The following is a 27,643-nucleotide window of genomic DNA, read 5'->3' on the forward strand; positions in this document are numbered from 1 at the left end:
TGTGGGCTGCAGAGAGCCACAGGGTTCTGGACTCGAGTTTGGGATGAGAAGAGAAGGGACAAGAGGTTTCTGTGGCTAGTAAGGTGCAACAGTCCATGGTGAGCTTTCCAACATGGGTATGGAAAAGCTTTAATTGCGAGAAGGATGTCACGTGTGGTTATGCTAATTATTCATTTGTCTTATTTTGCCACACTTGGAAAAGAAACACAGTAATTACCTAAGCCTGTGATTATAGTTTCTATGAAGGTGTCTTGGATCTGACAAGACACCGATTCTGTTCTAATTCTTGGTTTAATCCCTTAAAACAAAGACTCTCAAGGTGCATTAATACATTAATGAATTAAAGAGAGCCTCAAAATGCCCGTCAGATAAATCAGGGTCGTTACAATAATTACACAAATGAGGGGAGCTGAGGCACAGATAATTGCCACAGACTTGTTCCTTGACCTTGAGAAAGTCCTGTCAGGTGTGGAGCTGAGGTTTTCCTCTGCCTCCCTCTCCCCTGAGGTGTGGCAGTTCTCCTCCCAGGCTGGGGGGCTGAGCTGGAGGGAATGTCCCTGCTGCCACCACAGAGATTGGCCCAAGAGCAAGGTGCTGGCCTGAGCAGGTGCTGCATTATTTCAGTTCATGAGCAGAAGCCAGGTGATTCTGTGTAAGAAAGAGCGGTTGTGGGACAAAGGGGCATTTTGTGACACCATTTGAACCCGCTGCCTGCTTTAACTCAGCTCGTGCCAGCAGCTGATGGCTCAGTTGTGCTGTCAGCCTGTCAGCATTTTGTCACTTTACTCTGCCCACTGTAAACACATCTGTTCCAAATGCTGGCAACTGGAGGCAAACATCTCTGTGAAGTATCTGGAGTGGGGCAAATGCCTGGGGCAGAGAGTTCCTCCTCTGTCAGTGGTGTTGGGGCGCAGCTCTGGCTCCTCTCGCGCTCCTTCCCACGGCTGCTCCAGCTCCGTGGCTCTGCTGGCACAGCCAGGGCTCTGAGTGGGCAGAAGGAAACGCTAACATGAACTGAAGTGCTTCTCCTTCATGCTGTCCCTGGGCTCCCAGCCTCCATCAAACTGGATGAGAAATGACTCAAAATCCGCCTCTGCCTCCCTTCTGCCCCGTGCTCCCCCAGAGCTGATGTGCAGCGCTACCAAAACTGCTGCAGTTCCAACAAGGCTGAAGGGGAAGAGAATCAGCTCAGCACCCCCTGCACTGAGGGCCACAGGGGAGCAGGGAGGGCTGGGTGGGCACACACAGCACAGGTAGGGACCACCAGTACCCCTGTCCTTGGCTGCTTTGCATCTGCAGCTGGTCGTTATCTCTAGATTTTATTTCACAGGCACATTTTAAATTGCTACATGTATATGAAAAGCAAACAATGGGGCTCTGTGCCTGCCAGGGGCATGAATCACGTCAGGGAAGTGAGAATAATAAAATATTGTTTAATATACTGCAATAGACACAGCAGATGCTTAACTTTCTTTCAATAAAAATGACCCCATATCATTTTATTAACTTCAGGGATGCATTAGTCTCTTCTCCAGAAGGCAGGAGAAAATCCATCTATTGTACCAAAAATTAAAGAGGAAATTGAAGGGGGGTGTTATCATGGCATATTTTCCTACTACATTCTGTAGTTCTCTAGCACAAATTTAATTGGAAGCAGCTCCTGTCAAGTCTTACTCGTATCTGCAAAACCAAACAAAATGAATTTGTACCCCAAATTAGCCATCTTCTCCAAAAAACATGAACAGCAGGCTGCTGGATCCAGCATAAATCACCTCTGAGAAATCATGAGGTATCTCAGACCTGCTCTGCTGCTGCCCAGGCTGGCACATCAGGTGCATGGACACACATAAAACTACAGATTTTGGGCATAGGGAGAGTAGACACCTCGGCAGTGACAGCCAGCTGCTCTCTTGAGTGGGGATATTTACATGACCTGAACCCTGCTTTTACATCCGCAGGGGACAAATCTCTTGCTTTTAACTCCATCAACAAATACACTTCTGCTTCAGGAAGCTGCAAGCTGGAGATGAGCTGGAATTTTTACTTTTCAAGACACTCCAAGTGTTTTTCTCAGTCTGGGGAGTATGTTTTGATGTCTACTGCTTTTACTTCAAAAGGCTATTTGACCATATTCTGCTTTGACATCCTTGTAAAAATATTTGAAGTGCTCCAGCAACATGAGAGTGCTTTGAAAAGCCCACTTTAAATTATTGTAGCACTTCATGCTTTTATAAGGACTTGAATTTGGACAGTTTTGTATCACACAGAACAATTTCATCACGTTAAAGCTCATCAATTTGATGAGTTGGAATTCAGAAATGATGAGGATTGTGCACATGTGTGGTATAATTTTTGAAATTATTAAACTTTTGATGGCCTGCAGTAGCCTCCCTGCCAGGCTTTCCCCAGGCAGCCCCAGGGTGGGTTTTGGCTCTGTCTGGGATTAATCACTGCACAACTGAGTGGGGGCCACTGTAGGACAGTAAAGGGGAAAGCTGTAAAGGCTGAACTAGTGAGGTTCAAGTCTGTTGAGACAGAAATTAGGGCATCTCTAGACTTTTAATACAATTGACAGAGTTCTAAAATGTGCAGTCAATTAACAGGAACCCTCTCCCACATTGTAATTATTTCAGTGTCTGCCTAACAATCTGCCTGGAACTGGGAGCGACACCAGCCCTGAGCATCTCCTCCCTGGAGCCCCTTCCTCCCAGCTGAGCAGAACGCTGCTCCTCCCAGATGTTCATTTTGCAGAGCTGCACGTCCGAGCACCTTGCCTGACAGTGAAGCCATTTGTCTTTGTGATCAAGTTATCAGTTATTGTAACTTAGACGTGCCATGGTTCCTGTGTTGGCACACGCTATTAACCAGTTTCCATGGCTACAGCAGACAGAACAATCTGGGCCTTGGGGTCTCCTGAGATCAGAGCCAAGAGAAAACTGCTCTGAAAAGGTGATGGGATGGATCAGAAGGGATTGTGGGCTGGAGGGGCCTCTGCAGCTCGTGCAGTCCAAAGCCCCTGCTAAAGCAAGGTCACCAAGAGAGGGTGGCACAGGGTCACATCCAGGCAGGTTCTGAATGGCTCCAGAGGAGACTCCACAACTGTCCAGCCTGTCCCAGGGCTGTCACTCAGGATGAGCACATGTATCTCAGCTTTCAGAAAGTGCATTACCTGTTTGAAGTTCCTTCACAAGCCTGAGCAGTATTTCCCTCGTTTTCCCTTGTCCATGGCAGCACTCTGTTCCCTGTCAGAAGTGATTTATGGACTCGTGTCACCAGATCCCATCGCTGGCTAACACCCCCTTGCAGGGGGAGAAGCAGCCTCTCAGAGGATGCTGTGGGGTGGCTGCTGAGTGTCCGTGCTGGTCCCAGGGGGCTGCAGGCTGTGCAGGCTGTGCAGGCTGGCTCCGTGCTGGGGACGCTGCTGGCAGCAGCTCCGGAGCAGCAGAGCCAGCCAGGGACTGCCTGTGCCTGCCTGGGCTGAGGTTCTTCCATCCTGGAGCTGACTCCAGCCTGTCCCCACAAACTGCAGACACAGCTCAGCTGGGCACAGGCGTTCCCTCCACTGAAGGACATCCCGCAGTGTTCTGGGCATATTTTGAACTTATTCACTGGAGGAGAACATCTTGATAAAGGAAGCATGTTTAATGAAAAATATGCATGAGGAAGTAGGAAAATACTCAAAGAATGGTATTTTCTGTTTAATGGCTTCTGCCCTTAACTCTCATCTCTTTTCTTTCCCTGCAGGTCCATCCTTGCATGCGGGCCAGCAGGTACCACGCTCTCAGGTATGTGCATTGTTCCCCCAGCAGTGTTGGTTTACAAATTCTCTGCTTCCTCAGAAGTGAACCTGTCTCAAACCACTGACTGTTCAAATGGAAAGTGTTTTAATCTGCTTCCCCAGAGGGCTTTGCTGCAGTGGCATAACTTGCTCTGCATATAAACAAAATCACTGGGATAATATTTGGTGTTTGAAATTGCTTTTTGGAAATTAAGAACTCTGTGCAGCTTCTAACATGGGTTTATTGTTAAGCTGAGCAACCTTGTCTCATGTCAGCCCTGAGCAACTTCTGTTCACACCAAAAATACACAAATAAAACCAACTCGGAGGTGACTACAGACTTTTGAGGGAAATAGTGATGGATGTCTAAACTACTGTAACTAAACTCACGCTGGAGGTTTACATAAGGGGAATAAATGAAAAAAGACTCCCCTGTTCTGAGGAGGGATATTCAATATAGACACAAAGGCAGGAGAAACAGGTTTGGCTGTACTCTGGAAATATCCACAATTAGATGAGCAATGCACCCACCTTCTAATCTCAGCTGGAACACAGGCACCCATCCTTCCTCCCTGATTATAGCCTGGGTAGGCACTGCAAGGTACATGCTAATTGTTTTTACAATTCTTTACAAGCAAAAGTACCAAACTTTACTCAGAGACCTCCTCTCACATTGAACAAGTACTTTTCTGTGTAGTGCTTTGAATTTAAGGCACCTGGAAAGACAGAGGCTTAAAAGCATCCATTAGGGTAACTCCTGCCAGATCTTTCCATTGCACTGGAACAACCTAAGAAGTGAATGTAACCAAACTCAAACTCTAAAACTTTATTTCATTAATGAGCTGCAGTGCAGAGTCATAAAATTAATTGATTTGCCTTATTTCTGCAACTGGAGTGGAAACACTGCAAGATGAGATGGGGAGGAAGAACCAGCAAAGCCTCTGAGTCACTACAAGGCCTCATCCCTTTGATGAGAAGTGTCAGATTAATATTCATAAATGGTCATAATTACTCAGCCTGGAGCTGAGCCAAGTCATCCCAAATAAAAGCTAAATGATACAACGGATTGCATGTTCAGCTCATCTCCAGAGAGGCAGAACCAGCACGGCCCTGCAGAGGACAGGGGCACTCAGGGTGTGCTTGCAGCAGGGTGGCACATTCTGCCCACACACTGCCCAGGCTGACCCAGCAGCTGCTGCTCAGCCTTTCCCCTGAACAGCACTTTTACTGGTTTGCCTGCACAGCCTCTCACACTGCCAGACACCTGATTTCTCTGCTAATCTGCAGATTATTCTCCTGTCATTAAACTCAGCTTTAACTATCCCTTATCAGATGGGAAATTTATGAATGTTGTTGGTAAAACTTAAGAACTTGGGGGAAAACAGTGCATTTAATTTAAGTTCACTGATCAGAAAGGGGTAAGTACCCAGAGCCCAAAGCTGATGGTGTCTGAGAGCAGGAGCAGTGCTCCTGTGGGAGGTGCTGCCAGCAGTGCCAGTCCTTCAGAGCAAGGAACACTTCTGAAAGCCAAATCTCCATCAATCTCCCCGAACACCACGGAAGAGGCACAACCCAGCTCTGTCCTGGGCCTGTGTGAGCTTTGGGAATCAGTGATGCAGATGTGAAACACCACAGGTACGTTTTGGAACAGCAGCCAAAAAAAGGGAAAAATTATTTGGTCCCTGTTCTGTCCCTTATGCAGCTTCCACTGTCAATATTAGGCTTTTTTAGCTGGTTATCAATGGGAGACTCCAGAAACACAGCATATGGAGCTTCTAAAACAGAGTTAGAAAAGGAAATGAGTTTTTTCTCGTAGAGCCATTATTTAGTTATTCCAGTTTTAAATCATGCTAAGGAATGCAACAGCTGCAGCATCTTCACTGATTTATCTGGGCAAGGACAGGTCATCCTGCACGCTGCTGTAGCACCCGACAGAATGAACAGGGGACCTGTGGGCACTCAGAAATCCAACACCATTCCACTGTGTCTTCAGGAAATAAAGGCTAAAGAACAAAATACTTGTAGTATAATTTTATTCACCTAGAAACAAAGGGTCAAAAGTCACAGCATGGAGGTTCATTTTATTTTGTAAACTCATTAAAAAGATGTCCATGTACAAAATAAGGACATTTTCAACAACAGAACTGCAGACAAAGGAAACTATAAAAATTCAACACATTAATAAAAAGGTTTTATTTTCTTTCTGCATAATTCCTTGCACCCTCCATACCAGTCTGCACACAATCTGAAGTACAATTGTTAGAATCATTAAAATTCAAGAGGCTGAACATAAAGCCATTTGCTCTGCTGGAGGAATGTGTTGCTGAAAGACCCAAACCCTGGAGCACGTTAACTAAAAGTAAGACAAGGCTGAAGGACGTGGCTAAAGGCTGCTAAATGGTTATTGTGCATTGATCTGCTCAGAATTCCAGCTCACTTTGCTTCCTGCAAATATTTGGAATAGTCCTTGGGGGAGTTACAGCGTTAGACTGAACAGGGCCTTGTCCAAAGGTGGGTGTTGTCCTAACACATCTAATGCAGGCTCAAAAATAAAAACATTGCTGTAGTCAAGCAATTTCAGTCCCAACGAGTGTTAATTGTGCACCAAAGTCTGCAGCAGCTGTCTGACAAGCCACTGGGATACAGGATTCAGTCCTCAGTATTGGATACTCCTGACTGCAAGTTTGGACTTAAATCCTTGAAACACTGTCAGTAAAAGGTCAATTATAAAATTCTATTCCTTTTTAATCTGTGCTAATTTGTAATTTAATTTGTCCCTGTTTCTCCCCCCAAAATGACTCTCAGTACTGAAGATCTGTGCTTGTAAGCACTGGCTGAGGCTCCTGTCAAATGGTTCCTCTCCTGTGTCCTCAGGGCAGGCTTGAACTGCCGAGTGTTCCTGTGGATCCAGAGCTCAGGTTTGGGTCAGAACAGTCCATGCCCCGTGTGGCTCCTCAGACTCCACTTCCAAGTGTCCCAGCTTTAGGAGTTCAGTAAACATCTCCCCATGAACAAGAGCAACTCGAATGCCTGCAGGGAATTCACTCCAAGGGTTGCTGTCCAGGGGACACATAGTGCAAGAACCAGCCCCGTGACATAAGGCACTTACCCACTCACACCAGGGCAGGGAGAGAGCTCCTGCCCAGGCAGCTCTGGAGAGTCCCACTGGGAAACAGGAGAGCTCCTGGCCCGGGGGCACTGCCCCTTCCCTGGGTGCTGCTGGCACAGTCTGCTCTGGGCCGGGGCTCAGAGCCTCCCGTTGGCAGCCACTTCGTTCACCTTGGATTTCTGGTGCTCATATTTCACAGAAACAATCAGGAAAAGCAAGAGGGTTGCTCCTTGGATAGCAGCCAGCAAGAAGAAGTAATAGTTTAATTGGCAGCCATTGATATTACCTAGAAAGAATTGGGGAGGGGAAAAAAACTATTAATAAAGTGATACAAACAAAAATGTGGATCTCATCAAGTTTAAGTGGTGAAGACTTATCTGCAAAACCAAACCAAATCACGTTTCCATCCCACAGCACAGTTCATTTTTAATTACCCAGAGCAAAGGCTGGCACTGCTGAGGAAGTTGTGCACAGGATAAGGAATGTTTTCTTTTGTTCTCCAATGCCTTAGACCAAGTCAAAAGAAAATAAAAAACCAAAAAACGAATGCTGTAAAGGAAAAAGTTGGCAACTCCATAGATATAAAAAAAGCATTACTGCAATGGTTTCTCAGCCTTTTTTTGGGACAAAGTTTAGAGTTCATGAAAACATAGGTGACTTCTCCGTGGTTCAATTCACCTTTGATGCTCCCTCAAAGTTGTCACAAATCAGTGCTTTGGACATTAAACTATGTTAAATGAAGAAAGCTCATTGCTAAAACATTATTCCTCTCTTAGGAAGCATGCACAGCTCTTGCTGTACTTCCAAGAACAATATATTGTGGCTCATTTCCAACACACCACAGCCAACTGGACCATTATGATTATCAGATAGGTTGCAGAGACTAAAATGGTGACGTGTACATGGACCTGAACCAGCTGTTCCTGCAGCAAGCCTATAAATGTACAGATTAAATTCCTTTAATTACTGAAACTTAAGATTCAATTAAATGAACTTATAATAAAATGCAGTAAAATTAAACTGAGGCTTTCCTTGACATTTAAAATACAATATACATGTGAATCTCCATTTCAAGAGCAGATGTGTTTAAAGAGTAGTAATTATCCTTTATGAGATGGGATATTAAACCCATGAAATCTTAGTTTTTGTGGGAGAAACAAGTCAATTCAATGGCAGCAACCACCCCTGAAGTGCTGGCAGAGAGGGAACTTCCTCAGGAGATTTTGGAGGCAGTCAGTCACCCCCAATGATGTCATGAGCTGGCAGAAATAGCAGAAACTTGGGGCATGTGCTTATAGTTAATATACAGCATCTACTGAAAAAGCCCCAGATCTTTCATTGACGGACTCCTCCTTGCAACTCCTACCCCAGAAAACCCAGGTAAAGCTCAGCTGTGAATGTGGTACTTTCAATAATGCTACACCAAATGAAAACTGAGTTATAAAGTTACAAAGGGTTAAAGCAGCAGCTGCTGTGGTGCTGCAGTTCCAGATGACCCCGAGCTGGGTCTGGACCTGCTGGGGAAACTCAGCTGCACTAAGGAAGGTGCAGATAGCCAGTGCTGACAGGTGTCCAAAGGCCAATCCACTGAGCTGAGCAGCCTGCTCAAAATGATGAGCAATGGCTCATGAAAGGCAACACCTTCCAGTTCTGGCCATCTCTGCATAGATTTAGCACAGCCCAAACAGTTTACAGAGAGAGTATCTGGGAGTGTCTTCTCATAGGCTGCTTCAGAGAACAAAGGCAAGGGGCTGAAAAAGTACCACCATTAATTTGTGTGCAATTATTATCCTCCTCTTGAGCCCTTAGCAGCTGAATTACCTCGATAGGGAGCTGCAGAAAAGGCTGCTTTTCTAATTTTGAAATGGACTGGGGAAAAGAAGTCTCAATGGGGTGAAATTTTCATTTGATGAGGACACTTCCATGAAGCTCAGGCTACTTGTTATGGTTTGCAGTTCTTAAAGGACAACTTACAAACCACAGATGCCAGCTTGTGGCATATGCAGGGATCAGACACCATTACTTTCTGGTAGATGCAGATCCAGTTGAAATGGCAAAATCTCTTAGACCAAATTTAAAGTTTAGGCTGCACTTTTAAGCCATGTGCACACAGCAGGTCTAGCAGACGTTTTAAGAACTTGTTCACACTCCTCCTGGTTGAACTAATTAGCCCACTGAGGATGGGAGGGTTTTCTGAAATTCCCAATGTGCCACCTACTGGTGCCAATAATTATTTTTAACCTCCACTGGCAACTCAAAGCAGGTGATTTGTTGAACTTCAGGAGTATAAATAGCTAGCAGATAGAAAGGCAAAGTTAACTCATGGTAATTTCAATGAAGCCACTTGAAATGAGGAAGCTGAATAATCACTACGAGAGAGATGGGTACATTTGACTTCCCATAACCACAGAAAGCAATTTCAGTACTTTATACCAAATATATTCTTCTGCTGCACATAATTAAAATATTTTTTACTGAAATGAAAATATTTGTAGTTTCTAGTGATGAAATGCAGTAACAGCTGAGAAAATAACTGAGGCATTGCAGAGGTGTTTCCCGTGCTTTCATGAGGGCAATGAATCATTTTGCACGGTCACGTTATTTCATACTCAGATGCAAAATGAAACTTTAACAAAGCAGTAGACAAATTAGTATTCTGATAATAATAACTGTGTTAAGACTCAACAGTGCCATGTCCTTGAATCTTAACTGCTTCTCAGGGAAGCATTCTACTTTGCAGACCATGAATACACTGAAAAATACACTTACCAAAGTCTGTGTGATTACTCATCCAGCCAATTTCTTTAATAGACACCAGTGCCAACAATCCAGAGCCAACAAAGGATCCAATCCCCGAGAAGAAAAAGAACAGCCCCATAATAGCACTCTGCATAGATTTGGGAGCAGCTGAATATGCAAATTCTAGGCCTGTATTAAAAGATGAAAAAAAGCTATTGGAATGTGTAAGAAATGAGAGTAGATTGTTCTAGAAGTGTTCTAGAAGTTACAGGTGTGTAGTGAATCCCTAGGATTCAGGTCCTTTTAACTGCTTTATGAATCTTCTTAAAGGTCATCAATGTATCAACCCATTAAATGGACAGCATTTGGGACACAGACTTTGATCTTCTTTATATCACATGTGTAAAATCAAGGAATCTTCTGAACCAGCGAATTCATTTTTCTGTCTAAAATGATCCTCAAAGAAATGTATTAAACTAACTCTAAGCTGGCAATTCCATGTTTCCTGTCTCCCTTGTGCCCCTGTTCCCTGTCTGCTGTGCAGTGCACGCAGGACAAAGCACCTGGCACTCCTTGAGGAGAGCAAAGTGAAAGTCATTCTTGCACTGGCCATGAACTTTTATTTCTCACAGCCTCAGTGTCTATCTCTGAATGTGCAGACAAAGAAATTAACTGGAACTGGAAAGGCAGTAATTATTTTAACTTAATTTACTTTTGATCTAGAATTTTCTGGGTTCATTGCTTGCTAGCAATTATTTTTAAGATCTGTAGATATAGGGCTTGAACTTTCAGCTGTCTTTACTCAAGTTTCAACCAATAAACCCAAGAAAAACGTATCAGTGACCATCCATCTGAAAATCTGTGCCACTGAATTTGTGTACCAAGAGAACACACTGGGTTAGGCTGTGCCACGCAAAGATTAATGCCCATGATTAACTCTCCCTTTTAGAATAATACTCCTGTCAAAAATCAAATGGGATTATTCACAAGAGACAGTCAAATACATTCCTTGCAGAGCTTTTTCTGACAGGTGAAATGCTTGTTTCAAAACAGTCTGCTTCATACTGAGAATTAATGCTACCACATCTAACATTTTTCTTTGCAAGGAGAGCATTACAGACCTGAAAATGGCATAACTCTTATGTCTTGCATAATAAAGGCATGGTTTATTTACACCACCACTGCTATTTGACTTGTGCTGCTCCAGACAGGCTTTAATAGAAATCCACTGGCATTTCTTTTCAATAACAGGATTAGCACTTCAAGCCAGACAGGCCAATGGGGCTGCTCTGCGAGGGAGGAACTTTGTTCTTGTGAGAGAATCAGAGCTGTGTGTTCTCACTGATCTAACAGCACCCTCCTGCCACCTGAGGAATCGCTGCTAACCAACATCCTGCTGCTCTTTTCCTCTGCAAAACGTGGCAGAATGGGCCAGCAGCAGCCTGGCTCTGAGGCCAGGAGGGAACTGAAACATCCTCACCCAGCTCAGCTGCGTGGCTTCCCCAAATTCAAACCTTAACGAGAGAAATCACTCCAGAAACAGAGAGACAGCTGCAAACGGGCTGGGGAGGGGGGCAAAATGATTATTTATTTTGAGAATTAAAAATGCCTTTTTCTCCTAGGCTCTGCCACCCATGTAACAATTCAGATTTTTCAAGGAGTATTTATCTGTCCAATTGCACTTTAAGATGCTCTGAGGGCACAGCAGCTTGTTTGTAACTTCTTGTTACGCTATCAGAGCTGCCACAGGTCTCCTGAGCCTCGGTCACATCTTGGTCTCCAGGCTTCTGTATATTTTGTAGAAGTTAAGCTCAAGTGTAACATGTGAAAGCATCTGGACCATTTCTTCTCTTGTTCATTTTACAGATAGACTGGACATGACTGTTCCAGCTGGAAAAAGACCTTAAGACTCAGAACAAAAACCAAAAGGAGTGTAACCCTGAACTTTCTGCAACAAAATAAGGTACATTTCTAAATTTGAGTAACTTTTGCAGCAACAGTAATATTTAATCTGGCATAAAGAATACAAAATCTTTTCTTTGCCTTCAGGGCTCCTTTGGCTGCTGGCAGCCATTGATAATGATTTCATGCTCCTGCAAACAAGCACTCCTGAAATTAAAGCCCCTTGCTGGTGTTGTCATGTGAGATTACAATTCCCAGCTAAACAAGGGTGCTTTAGGAGGATTGACAGAATAATACAAAAGATTAATGCAATGTGTGTCATCTTTTTAAAGGTACCTCAAGTGTAACTAATGTGGCTTAATAAGAATATGCTTCATTTTACAGTAAACAAAAAAACAAACCTATGTTTCAGCTCTTGTGATATTTAGTCCCTTTTTGCTCACAACAAACATTTCCACATCACTGTGGTTCTGTAACCATTAACACTTTGCTTATTTTAAGGCTGAAATTCATAGCACAGTTGATGCCTTTATCAACTTCAATATTGAATTGGTAAAGTATACTCTGAGTCTTGAGAGGTCTTCTTAAAAATATTAAGAATTATGTTTAGATAACAATCAGAAGGCAGGAAAGGGCCTTTGTGAAAAAATCAAATGAAAAGTGCACTACACAAAGCAATTAAGCTCTGCATAGGATTTCTGGTACATTTTTGCAAACGTTGGCCAAGAGTTTTTGAAGTTATGATGCTGTTGGTACAGACCCAGCAGTGCAGAACAGCAGAGTGCTCACATAAGAAGGAGCAGAATATTCACATAAGAATTGTGTAAGCCTTAAAGACTTCTCACAAAGAATTCCACTAAGGTCCTCTCACCTTGGAGTTCAACAAACTAAGAATGCTTCAAGTCCTTAGCCTTTCCACAACCTGCAGACAGGTTTGCTATTTTTTCCTTGCAAACACCTATAAGCTATTAATGGTATCTGACAGAGAAATGAGATTGTGTAAGAGGGAAGAAATTGATTTAATTTTCCACGAATTCTTGTATTTCTGAAAAGTCATCTATTTATCTGAATTAGGACTTAAGTGGCACAATCACTAAACTAACGAAAAGTAATTCATTTTACTCTTTGGGTAAAAATGCTAAACACAGCCTTAGTTTTAATGAGTAACTAAATCAGGCAAGACTTTATCTTCAGATTTTTGTGGGTTAGCATTTGTGACAGGTACCAGACATACATAATGAAACATACAGCAAATGAGTAGACAGGAAAAAAAACCCAAACCCCACTTTTATTCTACCTGCCAAGCAATCCAAGCACCTTATTTTATTTCCTAACAACTGTGATGACAGCAGAAGATGTGTAACCAGAAACCTGATGGAGCAGAAGTTCTCTGTTCCACTAAGAGGGAACAAATGGGCCATGTGACAGCTGGGGCCACCGCCAGCAAGATCTTCCAGAATCAGAGAATCTCACTTTAACCGGCTGTGATTGCCCAGGAATGAAAGTAACCTCCCACAGGGGAAATGAAACCAGCAGCTTCTGTCACGAGCAATCAAGAAAAAGAGCTGTAGTAATGCCAGTTAGAGTGGATGATCCTCAAAGTTCAATATTTGCAAACAGGATTTCAACATTTTAATAAGTAACTACAGTCAAGCAAAAACGAAGTTATTTTTACATCAAGTCACTGGAGGAGTTTTGATGGATTGCACCAGGTAGCTCCACAATTCTCCCTAAGTAGTGCCAGAAGAGCCACCTGTACACTCAGAAGGGTTTCTGTTTCTGGTAACCAGGCACTGCTCCCAAACACCACGTGTGTAAACACTGTGCTGAGAGACTCCCAGGAGCATTCCACCTGTGTAACCCCAGCAAACCAGAGTTAGGAAAGCCACAGTGACCACAGAGAAGTTGCCTGAGCTTTCCTCCTGCTAATGAGCCCTGCATGTATAGGACACAGACCAGAAAATCAGATTTTATAGTCCTGCTCACCCTCTCCTCTCACTTCACTTTCAGCTCAAGAATCAGTGTGAGCACGCAGCTGTCCACTACATCACACTGCACAGTGTCAAGGAATTTAAGATCTCTTGCATTTGTTCAAGACAAGCAAAATTTGAGCAGTATTTCAGTTTGCTTAGTGTCATGTTGAGGTGCTAAAACAGCTACAGAAAAACTGATCTAGAAATAAAGTGGATAAAACTATATAAAAATAGCTACTCCATGATTAATATTCACAAAAACTGTTCTTATTTCAGAGATGAAAAAACTCAAGTAACATGAATTTAAACTGCTAAATCTTTCTAAGTATGGTTTATTTCTTCCCTTTTCCCTCAGAAAGGTGTGTTCACTAACTAATTGACTTGCTAAGCTGTGAGCTCAGTTTATAAGATGAAAAAAAAAAAAACAACAAGGTACAACCTGGTTTTCCAACACAGAGGAAGATTCAGAGGACACAAAACTGCATTAAAATACAATACTGAAAGAGTATATTGTTTTCCATTAGGGCTTGCAAATATCCAGCTCTAACTGGACGCCACACAAATATTTTAAGCGTTACTCTGCTTGAAATTCAGTTTTGAAAGCACAGTCTTATATAGCCAGGCTTCAAATGTGCAAGACAATGGTGAGCTTTGCCACTTATATTGAGCAATATTCTATAAAAATGTATTTGGGAACATCAGAGCTTACTTATAATGATTTGAGGAGTATTTATTTTCTAAGATTCCATCATTTATGATAGATACAAAAGCAGATTTAAAGCACACAAAGACTCTTACCTGCTATACTTGCAAATATTTCACTGAATCCAATCAGCACATATTGAGGAATCTGCCACCATATTGGCAAATCTGCAGCATGGTACGTGACATTCCCAATGGTCTGGTTAATTGTTTTAACCTTTACAATTTTCAGTCTGTTGCTTTCCAGAATTCCTGTGTGAAAGGGGAGAGTAAAAAGACTGACCTAGGATGCAAACATTGTTTCTCCATATTAAGAATTAAATTAGGATTCAGCCTGCATTGCAATTAGAAATGATACAATAAGAATATGCATTTATTTCCTAACATAAAGCATTTCAGACTACTTTTGCTGCTGTGATTTCAAGACATACAGTTGTTCTGCCATAGAATTAGTGATTATATTCTTACTAAGTAGCAATAATTATACAAATACTTTCCCCATTTCTGGATGGATCAGCTGAGAGCTCTCATACACACTGTGTTGGGGTTTGTTTAAAGACAATCTCATTTTCACAAACTACTGCTTTGCAGTGTTGAACCATTTCAACTGCCACCATAGTATTCATAAATTAGAAACCCTTTTGCTTATGGAAATGGCTACACCAGTCCTGTAGAACTATGAAAACCCTCTATGAATATGATTATGACATTTATATGACACTTTTCATCCAAAGAGACCCAAGAGCTCATTAGAGCTTGATTTACAAGCAATACATTGCATAGAAAGTACTTCATACAGAGTGAAAAAGAGACATGGTAGTGTAAAATATAAGCATTTTTAGCTTGCTCAGCACAACACTTTAGAGTAGAAAGTGAATATCAAATAATGCTGTAGGGTTTTGTTGAAGTTGCTCAGATTAAATGATTGACTCACTGTTACATAAAATACACAGAATAGCTAATAGTTAATAAAACTCCCTGCTTCACCCAAAAAGGACCTCTATAAAAGAACTCTCATCTCTTATCCTTGGCAAGAAGGTGAATTAATTCATCACAATTCAGAGGAGCAAGACTGAGTCACTGACACTGCTTCCTACGGTACGTGTTACACTCACAGCCTCCCATCGGGGGCTCCTTCTACTTCCTGCGCCAAGACCTGGCCTCATCTTGGGACAAAATACCCCTCCTGTTACTAAAAAAACCTGTACAGGGCTTAGATATGATGCTTCATGGATCCCACACCATGTACAAGTGATTGTATCTGCTTCCTCCCTTCCAGCTTCCTCTTTCCTAGAGCCACACTAAGGATGCCACGGACACCCAACATTTAATATGTTGGCTGAACCATTCTGAGCCATATTGACAGCACTTGTCATAAAAACAAACACAATTCCTAATGCACAATATGATACCTGTTCTCCCCTGTCTCCCCAAATCTGTGACATAAAAACCTGAGGGGACCAGCCAGATCAGCATCTCTGTGCTAAGTGACAGTGCCAAACCTCTTAACATCTGGGTCTGAGGTAAAGATTGTTCTGGATTTATTAGTTCTTCATATCAGGCCAAGGCACCACATTTTCACTTCTTTTTAGGTGACCACTTACCCATCTTATTTTTATGTCTCTTTCTTTAGCTCTTCAGCTACCTCAGTGCCCTCTGAACTATGAGGAGCTGCTGTAATTAAAATAAAGCTGGATTTCTTGATGTTTTCATTTTAATATAGCTGCCAAACATTTTAGAGTGGAACTTAATTAAAGTGTAAACAAAGCAGTACAGTCATCTAAGAGCTCAGACATAATTTCATTTATTTACCTCAACACAGAATTATTGCACCACCAAGGATCAAGTGATCCTTAATGTATTTACACTCTTACAAAACAAGCACTGAGCCACCTAGGAGCACAACTACAATATACCAAACTTTGCCATAAATTTATCTTCCAAGTACTTCAGAATCTGCTATCTATGGAGTCTTCCTTTTAGACTCTGATAGACAAGTTTCATGTTTAATTTTACACTCTTAGCAGTTAAAATAATCTTAACTTCTTGCTATAATGGTTTAAACTCTATAAATGAAGTAGATTTTCCAGCTGAATAACCTTGAACATTGCTGCTCAGAATTCACCAAGAGATGCATGAAGCACAGCAGATGTTCATTAAATCTAATCAGTTGTATTTTAACACAGTTTATAAAATATCTTAAATAATCTAAACAATCTAATAGGCAGCCTGAGTAGTGTCCAGAACTAATGGCTGTTAGATAAGCAAGTCAAAATGGAAATATGGCACAAACAAATCATTAAGATACGCCATGACTGCAAGTTCTTAACGTTTTCATATGTTAAAGATTTTAATCAGTATCCCTCTCTAAGGCACCAATGGTTGGAAGTAATAATGTATTTTAAGAATGTTAAAATATGGCAGTTATAAATATCACTTAATGAGAAAATAAAAATTGAATGGAACATATAAATCAACACTTTGCTAGAAATAAACAGTTTCCTAATCCCCAAATTTGTCACAACTGAAGCTTTTAGATTCCTGTTATGATGAGGAGATGTTAAGTTACTCCAAAAGGCTAAACTTTGCAAACAGATTGCAAATAACCACCCAAAGAAGTCACTTTTTCAGTTTCTACTGGGGAAGAGTTGGGGAGGATCAAAACAACAAAATAATATGTTACATTTATAGGTGAATTGAAAAAAGCATTTGAAATTTTAAAGAATTTTGCTGTATGAACCCATTCCCCAACTCAGCTAGCACAGCTTGATGTGCTTTTCCCCACTACTAATAAAGACAGATATTGCTGGTTTTGTATTCCCTCATATGTGAGCCCACAGGTTCTATTTAAAGAGCTGACATTTAACTGTTTTACATCATCCTCTTCTGCAGCAGCAGTGTCCTAAGAAAATGGAATAAGAGAAACACTCCTATTTTAACTTTAAATGCCTTTGCTTTAAGAACTTTCTTTGCCCACAAAGTGACCTTGGCCTAATAAAGTAATTACCTCTCTCATTGAAAGAAAACTTAATAGCCATATAAAGTGTCCCTCTCCCTAAAATATAGGGGATCACAAGTGCTGAAATGAATTTATTTAATGCTATAATGCTTTATCAATATGTTCATTACAGTGATGCTGGGGAAGGCTATAGATTCTGTGAAGCGCTGCTCAGAGATGTTCAGTTCCACATCAGCAGGGCTTAACAACTTTAAATCATCTCAAAAGCAGCTGATTTATGGGGCCAGCAGAGTTGCCATCTTTTCCCTTTCATGCTACAGCTGAGCTATTTTACACTACACTAATCCCCAAACATTAGGAAACATGAAGATAGGGGAGAGAAAACCCAAAGTGGGAGGAAACTCTTGTTCAGCCATAACCTAACTTCATTATTTCCAATCAGGGGAAAGAATTTTAGGTAAAATTTAACCTTTTTTATACTTGGAAGTCAGAATGTATGAAGAAACATACTTCTTTTTAAAGGGTATATGCAAAGTCTGCTTCAGGTAGGAAAAGTGGTCCAATTTTATTGCAAGCATTCAAAACAGTTTAGTAAGTTTTTGGATACAATCCCCTTAATTGAGGGAAATGCATCCATGAAGTCACATTCCAACTATCCCATGAAAAAAGATCCGAATAATGCCAAATTAAATATTCACACAGTTTTTAAAAAAATGCTGTTGCAATGAGCTGAACGATTCACTGTGTCAGGAGACCTCAAAGTCATTTTCTTACCTGCAGCAAACGCAGAGCACATGACAAAGAACATTCCAACTGCAATCCTCTTCAGCGAGGATGGGAGCAAGCCATTCCTCTTCAAAATGGGGTCCACCAGTTTATCTTTTAAAGGTATTAAGATCAGGATAAGCACTGCATCAAACATGGTCAGCCAGGCTGCTGGAAACTGAAAGGGGAGATGACTCAAGTTAGCAATTTCATACTTAGGAGTTGATTTTTACTATCATTTTACAAAAAAAGATTTTGATTGAACACTTTGATCTAAAATAAACAGTGCTCTGACAGACATTGTGAAAAGTCAAATAAGAGTGTTTAAAAGCTGAGGAAAGTATTCAGCTTTTCAGGTTTTCATCGAAGCTGGCTGCTCATTAGATCTGTTAGCTCAGTTTCTAGTCTGACAGAATTGAACTTTTTACCTGCTTCAGTCATGAAAACTGTTTAATAGGCAAGGTCTGTGTATTTTCTGGTAGGCTTAGAACTATCAGAAATATGCCACAGAACAGTAGAAACAGAGTCTTACTAATGTAAATGCACAATTCAATTAAAATCAAGTTACACTTGTCAAGTGAACAGAGAGGGTGGTGTAACGTATCCTGTCTCATCTGCAAGATTCACTAATTCACAGTAAGATTCACGTCAGCGTGAACGAGACAATTTCTGCCAGGCTTAATAATATTTAGCACTTATTCTGAGCTAACAAACTAAGCCAGTACAGGTAGATTTATAAAAATGTTCTGGTTTGGGTGGATTTTTTAAAATTGCCTGTAGAACACTGCGATACTGTGCATCACACTGACTCTGACCCAAAATACAAGCACTGCTTGACGTGTTTCTGAGGCAGTTGAAGACAAAACCAGCCCACTTCTCTGGTCCAGCTGACAGTGCTGTAACAAGGCAGTCACATGGTGCAGAATAACACAAAGTAGACCTGTTAATAACTTATATTCACACTTTTTTGGTTTTACTTCTCTGTACCATTTCTGCAATCACATGATGCCAGCCTTTCTTGAAAAATATCCAACAGCTTCTTTCTATATGCTAAAGGTAAAGTGATGATTGATTAGGCAGTATAAAGTAACCAACGTGTCTCCAATTCCACATGCTAAGGTATCACTTAAGGATGGGTGTTCCTACTGGGCTTGCAGGAATGCTTCTGTCCTGGTAGGAAAACTCAGGGCATGGAGATTGATAAGCTTTCTTCAAAGATCAGACTTTGGCCACTGAAGGATAAAGAAATTCTTGATGAAAGCAGTGGGAGTTACCTGCATCCATGCAGAACAGGCTGGTGTGAGCTCCAGGTAATTGCTGGTATGACAGAATCTGGGCCGTGCATCATGCGCCTAAACGCCCAAAGGCTGAGGTCACTGACCCCCAAAGGCACTACCCACACTCCCAGGAAGTTTTGTACTGATCTAATCTGCATTTCAACGAAAGAAAGGTCCTTTTCACTTGTTTAGCTCTGCTTACCGTGTGGATAGAGTTGGTGTCATTCGATATCTCAGGAATTTTCAGATGGAGACTTTGTAATACGTATGTTGTCTGCATCTAGCATTAGGAAAGAGGAGCTGAGGTTACTTGGACAAGGAGTGCTGAGAGCAAGGTATTTTTCATTTTACAACAATTAACAAAGATTGTACCAGAGGTGAAGTGCTAACACAGCAAAGTGAAAAGAATTATGGTTAGGACATTACAGAATTTTTTTAACCTTACAGTTATTTTTACTAAAACCACAAAGAATCATTTGTGTGTCTTTGAAAACAATTCCTGCATAGTTTTTTTTCCCAAAATGTATTTGATATCCCGAATCATCTCAGTAAGACAGAACCTGAAAATTAACATGAGGTCTAGATCACCTACCCTAACCTATGTGAAACAACTGCAAGATGAAACACAGCACAGTGTTTAAGATATGGGATTTTGAACAACTGTGAGTATTAACTACAACTGTAATGATTTTAATTTTTTTTCTATTATTAAGTCAAAATATTATTTGAGAGTATTCTTAGCAGTTGTTTTTCATCTCTCAACTTCAGGGTAAGTTTCATATTCAATCCCCCCAAAATGTTAAATTAGAAATTATGTAAAATATAACTGTAACCATTTGGAACTACTCACTTGAAAATACACTGTCCAGTAAGGTATTAAAGCCAGAAAGACAGGGATAATCTTGACAAGAGCTTTTACATCTTCTACTTTATCTTCTCTGAAGGGCCCCCCCCGAGACAGCTTGGCCATCTCAAAGAGGCTTTGCCTTCGAGGCTGGTGCAGCACTCCCTGGCCTTCACTTTGGAAAAGAGTTTGAAATGTTTAGTTAAACATAACTGGCAATCCTTATAAAAAGGTAATGCATTTCCAAACTAAGTCATTCATGTAAGTTACAGCAACACAGCTGGGCCAGAATGGATCCCCAGCAGGTGGAAACACAAGAGGAAACCTTCTGCTTTGAAGTTTCCTTATTTCCCATCCTCCCCACACACCCAGCCCTAAGTAACTGGCAGAACTTAGAATAACCTGTATTTTGTGATATTGCTTGTGAAGTCATTGAATTGTTTGGCAACCTGAACACATGAAACCTCTCTGCAGAGGAGGCATCTGACATCTCTTACCAGTGATTAAACTCAACCACCAGTGTTCATGGTCAACTCTTAAGAGTGGAAAAATTTTGGCTCCCCATCAAGCTACTTACAGCATTAAATGCAGATGACAGTGTTTTTCAAATCAGAAGGCATCCACAAACATATCTAACAGAGAAGAAAGTTAACTAATGCTTAGAAGCAGCACCGTCAGGTTACATTACACTTTCAGAAACTCTGAACTGGCAGGACACAGAGCCCAGCTGACACCATGACCTGGCTGCAGGGAGATCCAGTGATCTCAAAGTGTGCCTCTCTTCCACCCCTCAACTCCCAGAAACTATCTCCAGGACTCCAGTTTTCCAGTTCTCGGGGCAAACCTGCACATTCTCCTGCAGTCTCTGGTGTGAGTTACTACCAGCCAGTCTGAACTAACTCTGAATTGAGGTCACACAGAAGAGCTCATCACAAACCTGTTTGCTGAATGCTCCCCTTGGGTCTTCTTGGAGCAACAGGAATAGGTGAGAATTTTGAACATGTCTGTGAAGGCACTACCATCAGGAGGTTTGGTGATGAAGAAGCTCTGCCCACATAAGAAAACCATGAATGAAATCCCAATGCAAACTGTTGGGATGCTGTATCCGATGACAAAGCTCACGTTCTGCTGAATGTATGCAATGCCTCCCAGAGAGAGGATAGCTCCCAAGTTAATGCTCCAATAAAACCAATTAAAAAATCTTCTTGTGGCTTCTGGACCCCGGTCTTTGACCTGGAAAAGATTAAAAGCAAGTCACTCCGTTTCTGAAGAAAGTAAGGCTAAAGAGAATTAGAATCTTTGAATTAGAATTCAAACAATGCACTGAAGAGTCCAGGTTCCATTTAGAATCACACTGAAATGATTTAAGTGTTTTGGGCTTCACAGGGTACTTGATGCAGTGACAGCTTAGTGAGCTGCACCATTATGTGACTAACGTTCTAGAAGCTCGGCACAGGGATGAAAAAGCCACACGCTACTGAGACACAGCTTCCCCAGAGAGGCCATTATTATTTCTATCACGCTGACTCTCATTGGGTCATTTCTCTACACAAAGCTCCCTCAGATTAACATCCCACAGTTCACAGGAGTTTCAGTAACTATTTTTTAGTAACAAAAAGTTAAACTACCTAAAAATTCACGTATTGCCACAATTGCTTCTTCTAACTGTATCTACATAACAGTTAACTCTATTCCATTTTCTAAGCCTCAAATGAATACTTGGTAATTAAACAACAACTTTAAATTTTAACATTGTCCTAATGCCTCTCATCAGAACACAAATTGAGGACTTGTCATTCTGACCTTTAAAAAAAAATTTAATTAAATTTGGGTTGCCTGAGGATCACAAGGCCACAGTAAATATTTATTTATGACTAACTCGGTGCTGTTCATAGTGTTATTTTTCTGCTTGAAGCTCTCAGTGTCTCTCCAGTTGTCTCGGTTTTGAAAGACAGGTGTCTGCTAAGGAAGGCAGAGGCCCCCCTTGAAGTGGCAGATATAACCCCTTTTCCCTCCAAGTTATTATATTTTGAAATCAAGAGCCTTTAGGCGAAGATGTGGGAAATAGGAATAACAGTTCTTTACTATATATATATATATGTATATAACCAGTCAAACAAAACAACAACAACTATGGCAGTAACAGCAATCACAAACCCAGTGCCAGCCTTCTCGGCTGTCAGGCCATTTCCCCTCGGGTGCAGTTCCGCTCGCAGCCGGCAGGGGCGCTGGCGGCTCCCGGTGAGCAGGGCAGGTGCGATGGTTCCCCCGCGGCTGCAGGGGGCGCTCCGGAGCGAGCTCGGGACACACGCGGCACCGGTGCCCTGGGATCCCGGGAAGGGATGGAGCAAAGGCTTCACAAACCGCTGGGCAGTTGATCCCGGGCTCTCAGGAACAGCAGGCTGGAAACGGCAGGGACAAACGCAAATCCCGGGTGGCAGACGAGATGTATCCAGATGGGAGAACCCCACGGAGGCCCAGGCAGGCAGGGCGAGCAGGGCTACAGCGTAGCGAAAGCTCGAAGCAGCAGCGGAGCAGGGCAGCCACAGCTCGGTCTCCAGCAGGGCAGGGAAAGCGGCTTTTGGGGTCCCGGCGTTGTTTCCAGCAGGAAGAAAGAACGGCCAAAAAGAAAGAAGCAGCAGCTCCTTTCTCTGCAGCTTCTCTCTCCGGACGCTCAGAGCGAACTGAACTCACACCCAGGTGTAGACAAAGGAGTAGCCAGGTCCGCCCCACTCCCCTTTTGTCTTTCTTAAGTACAGCTATTTGTCCCCTAGCAACATGCATATGGGAGAAAATTCCTTTAACAGAGAAAAAAACAGACTAAACTAAAACCCCAACATTATCCACCCCGAATTTTTTCCCATACTAACATGTTACATGAAACTTAACTTTTTTAACCATATAAATCTATGCATTACCCAAATTATATACAAATATACATGCTGATACTGATACAAGTACAGAGCCATGGGTAGTTCACCCTAAAACAAGGTCCCCTTGAGGTAAGCATCGGGTCTCTCCATCCTTTTGCATCACCCACCAGGTGCAACCTGGTCCCTGAGCAAAAACAACCCCACGGATGGGTTTGTCTTTGCTCAAGGCAGACTTTACCCAAACAGTTTTTCCAAGCATACCTCTCATGTGCACCACTGGAACCTTATCCCCGTCTGTTGTTTGTAGGGGTTCAGATTGGGCAGGGCCTGCTCGGCTGGTGGAACCTCGAGTGTTAACTAACCAGGTGGCTCTTGCTAAATGCATCTCCCAGTTTTTGAAAGTCCCCCCACCCAGTGCCTTCAAGGTGGTTTTAAGCAGTCCATTACACCGCTCAACCTTCCCAGCTGCTGGTGCATGGTAAGGGATGTGGTACACCCACTCTATGCCATGTTCTCTAGCCCAGGTGTTTATAAGGCTGTTCTTGAAATGAGTCCCATTGTCAGACTCGATTCTCTCAGGGGTGCCATGCCTCCAAAGGACTTGCTTTTCCAGGCCCAGGATGGTGTTCCGGGCAGTAGCATGAGGCACAGGGTAGGTCTCCAGCCACCCAGTGGTGGCTTCTACCATTGTGAGCACATAGCGCTTGCCTTGGCGGGTTTGAGGCAGTGTGATGTAATCAATCTGCCAGGCCTCCCCATACTTGTATTTGGACCATCGCCCGCCATACCACAGAGGCTTCACCCGCTTGGCCTGCTTGATCGCAGCGCATGTCTCACAATCATGGATAACCTGGGAGATACTGTCCATGGTTAGATCCACCCCTCGGTCTCGTGCCCACTTATAGGTGGCATCTCTGCCCTGATGACCTGAGGCATCATGGGCCCATCGAGCTAGGAACAGTTCTCCTTTATGTTGCCAATCCAAGTCTATCTGGGACACCTCTATTTTCGCAGCCTGATCTACCTGTCTGTTGTTACGATGTTCTTCATTAGCCCGGCTCTTGGGGATGTGAGCATCTACATGACGGACCTTCACGGATAGCTTCTCTACCCGAGTGGCAATGTCTTTCCACTCTTCAGCAGCCCAGATTGGTTTTCCTCTGCGCTGCCAGTTTGCCTTATTCCACCTTTCCAGCCAACCCCACAGAGCATTGGCTACCATCCATGAATCAGTGTAGAGGTAGAGCTTTGGCCACTTCTCTCTTTCAGCTATGTCCAGAGCTAATTGGACAGCTTTGAGCTCAGCAAATTGGCTCGATCCACCTTCTCCTTCAGTAGCCTGTGCAACTTGTCGTGTGGGGCTCCATACAGCGGCTTTCCATTTCCGGCTAGCGCCTACAATTCGGCAGGAACCATCAGTGAAGAGGGCGTATTGTCTTTCACTCTCTGGTAGCTCGTTATATGGTGGGGCTTCTTCGGCACGTGTCACCTGCTCCTCTTCTTCTTCAGAAGATAACCCAAAAGTCTCACCTTCCGGCCAGTTCGTAATTATTTCCAAGATCCCAGGGCGACTTGGGTTTCCAATTCGGGCGCGCTGCGTGATGAGGGCAATCCATTTGCTCCAAGTAGCGTCGGTGGCGTGATGCGTGGAGGGAATCTTTCCTTTGAACATCCACCCCAGCACCGGTAGTCGGGGTGCCAGGAGGAGTTGTGCCTCTGTGCCGATTACTTCTGAGGCAGCCTGGACTCCTTCATAAGCTGCCAGGATTTCCTTCTCTGTGGGAGTGTAGTTGGCTTCAGATCCTCTGTAGCTTCGGCTCCAGAATCCCAGTGGTCGGCCCCGAGTCTCACCAGGCACCTTCTGCCAGAGGCTCCAGGACAGACCCTTGTTCCCGGCTGCAGAGTAGAGCACGTTCTTCACCTCTGGTCCTGTCCTGACTGGGCCAAGGGCTACGGCGTGAGCAATTTCCTGTTTGATCTGGGCGAAGGCCTGCTGCTGTTCAGGGCCCCAGTGGAAATCATTCTTCTTGCGGGTAACCAGGTAGAGAGGACTCACGATCTGGCTGTACTCGGGAATGTGCATCCTCCAGAAACCTATAGCACCTAGGAAAGCTTGTGTTTCCTTCTTGTTGGTCGGCGGAGACATTGCTGTGATCTTATTGATGACCTCAATGGGAATCTGACGTCGTCCATCTTGCCACTTTACTCCCAGGAACTGGATCTCTCGGGCAGGTCCCTTGACCTTGCTCTTCTTGATGGCAAAACCAGCTTGCAGGAGAATTTGAATTATTCTCTCTCCTTTCTCAAACACTTCGGTTGCGGTGTTCCCCCACACAATGATGTCATCAATGTACTGCAGATGTTCTGGAGCCTCACCCTTTTCTAGTGCAGTCTGGATCAGTCCATGACAGATGGTGGGACTGTGCTTCCACCCCTGGGGCAGTCGATTCCAGGTGTACTGCACGCCCCTCCAGGTGAAGGCAAACTGAGGCCTGCACTCTGCTGCCAGAGGAATGGAGAAAAATGCATTGGCAATGTCAATAGTGGCGTACCACTTTGCTGCTTTGGACTCCAGCTCGTACTGGAGCTCCAACATGTCTGGCACGGCAGCGCTCAACGGTGGAGTCACTTCATTCAAGGCACGATAGTCCACAGTCAATCTCCATTCCCCGTCAGACTTGCGCACAGGCCAGATGGGGCTGTTGAAGGGTGAGTGGGTCTTGCTGACCACCCCTTGACTCTCCAGCTCACGGATCATCTTGTGGATGGGGATCACAGCATCTCGATTTGTCCGATACTGCCGGCGGTGCACTGTCGAGGTGGCAATTGGCACTCGTTGCTCTTCCACTTTCAGGAGCCCAACTGCAGAAGGATTCTCAGATAGTCCAGGCAGGGTGTTCAATTGCCTAATGCCCTCTGCCTCCACAGCAGCAATCCCAAATGCCCACCTGAGTCCTTTTGGGTCTTTGTAGTAGCCATTCCGGAGGAAGTCTATGCCCAGAATACACGGGGCCTCTGGGCCGGTCACAATCGGATGCTTTTGCCACTCCTTCCCAGTCAGGCTCACCTCAGCTTCCAAAAGGGTCAACTGCTGTGATCCCCCGGTCACCCCAGCAATGGATACAGGTTCTGCCCCCACATGTCCCGATGGCATTAAAGTACACTGTGCTCCAGTATCAACCAATGCATCATATTTTTGTGGCTCTGATGTGCCAGGCCATCGGATCCACACCGTCCAGAAAACTCGGTTCTCCCGTGCCTCTTCCTGGCTAGAGGCAGGGCCCCTCTAGCCCTGGTTATCATTCTTTCCCTGGGCGTACATGCTCGAGGTACCTTCAAGGGGATCCGACATATCATCCTCCCTTCTGTAATGCCTGGCAGCTCGGTCACGGGAGGCTGAGGCTACTTTCACCTTAGCGGAACCCCCTCGGTTAGTGCCTCCCTCCTTGAGTTCACGCACCCGCGCTGCCAGGGCAGAGGTGGGTTTCCCATCCCACCTTCTCATGTCTTCCCCATGCTCACACAGGAAAAACCACAGCTCAGCTCGTGGGGTGTACCCTCTCTCTCTCGCAGGGGGACGACGGGCTCTGACTTGGGGGCCTGTGACTCGCACTGGTGCCACGCTGACCCTCCTCATCTCCTCCCTCATCTCCTCCCTCATCTCCTCCCTCATCTCCTTCATCTCCTCTTTGAGGTCCTGGACCACAGCAGAGACATGAGCTTTCAGCGGGCCATTGATCATGCTGTCATAATGCCTGAGCCTGTTGGCAACAGAGCCCACTGTTTCTCGGGTATTGTCAGCATCAATCGTTGCAATGAAGGTGGTGTATTGTGATGGCCCTAGCCTTGCCAGGTTCCACATCATCTGTCCTGTGCACCTGACCTTATCGGGGTCATTATCATGCTGTCCATCCTTCCCAAAGAGTACCTCTAATATTGCCACCTCTCTTAGCTGTTGGATCCCTTGCTCGAGTGTCTTCCACTGCATTCTATGATGATACTCCTGCATTCTTTCTTTGTGAATGAACCTTTCTCTCACACTCATTAAGAGCCGCTCCCAAAGAGAGAGAGGCCCTGGCTCCCTCACAAATATCTGGTCCACACCTGGGTCCTGGGTCAACGATCCCAGATACCTTGCCTCACCACTATCCAGTTGCACACTTGTGCCCATAAGGTCCCAAACCCGAAGCAGCCAGGTGGTATAAGGCTCACGCCCCCTTCGCACAATGTCGTTTCGCATAGCACGGAGACTGTCGTGCGACAGGGACTCAGTGATGACTTCTGGCTCTGGCTCTCCTGCTGGTTGTGAGGGCCCTGGTTGCCCATCATCATTGACTGGTCGTACTGATTTGGTCTTATACTTCCTCCTTTGCACAGGGGCGACTGCTGCTGGCTGTGGTTGTCCTTGTGGTTCAGCTGAAGCCTGGATGGTTGTAACATCCGTGGGTTCCACTGCTGCACCATCGGACTCACCCTCTTTGGGGCAGGGAGAGGGTTTTTCACTAGCTGAGGAGGTGTATTCCCTTAGCAATTGGCATATCTCCTGGCGCACCTGGCCCATCTCCTGGCACATCTCCTTGCGCACCTGGCCCATCTCCTGGCATATCCCCTGGCGCACCTGACCCATCTCTTGGCACATCTCCTGCATCCCTTTTGCCAGTACCCCCACCCAGTTTGGGTAGTCCATTTCTGAGGTGGACTGTTGGGCAGTATCAGTCTGTG

General features: G+C 43.9%; 1 protein-coding gene across 1 annotated transcript in view; it reads right to left on the minus strand.

The window, feature by feature from the left end:
- Positions 1-5,794: 5,794 nt before the first annotated feature.
- SLC15A4 (solute carrier family 15 member 4) overlaps positions 5,795-27,643 on the minus strand; it is a 30,170-nt gene continuing 8,321 nt past the window's right edge. Inside the window, exons 2-8 of the mRNA XM_032127732.1 lie at positions 20,986-21,281; positions 20,055-20,223; positions 19,407-19,484; positions 17,937-18,105; positions 14,300-14,455; positions 9,657-9,815; positions 5,795-7,173 (exon numbers count right to left, since the gene is read on the minus strand). Of these exons, the coding sequence (XP_031983623.1) occupies positions 7,025-7,173; positions 9,657-9,815; positions 14,300-14,455; positions 17,937-18,105; positions 19,407-19,484; positions 20,055-20,223; positions 20,986-21,281 (1,176 nt within the window). The 3' untranslated portion in view covers positions 5,795-7,024. The remainder of the gene's footprint in view (positions 7,174-9,656; positions 9,816-14,299; positions 14,456-17,936; positions 18,106-19,406; positions 19,485-20,054; positions 20,224-20,985; positions 21,282-27,643) is intronic.

This window comes from Corvus moneduloides, chromosome 18, assembly GCF_009650955.1.
Source record: "Corvus moneduloides isolate bCorMon1 chromosome 18, bCorMon1.pri, whole genome shotgun sequence".
NCBI lineage: Eukaryota > Metazoa > Chordata > Aves > Passeriformes > Corvidae > Corvus > Corvus moneduloides.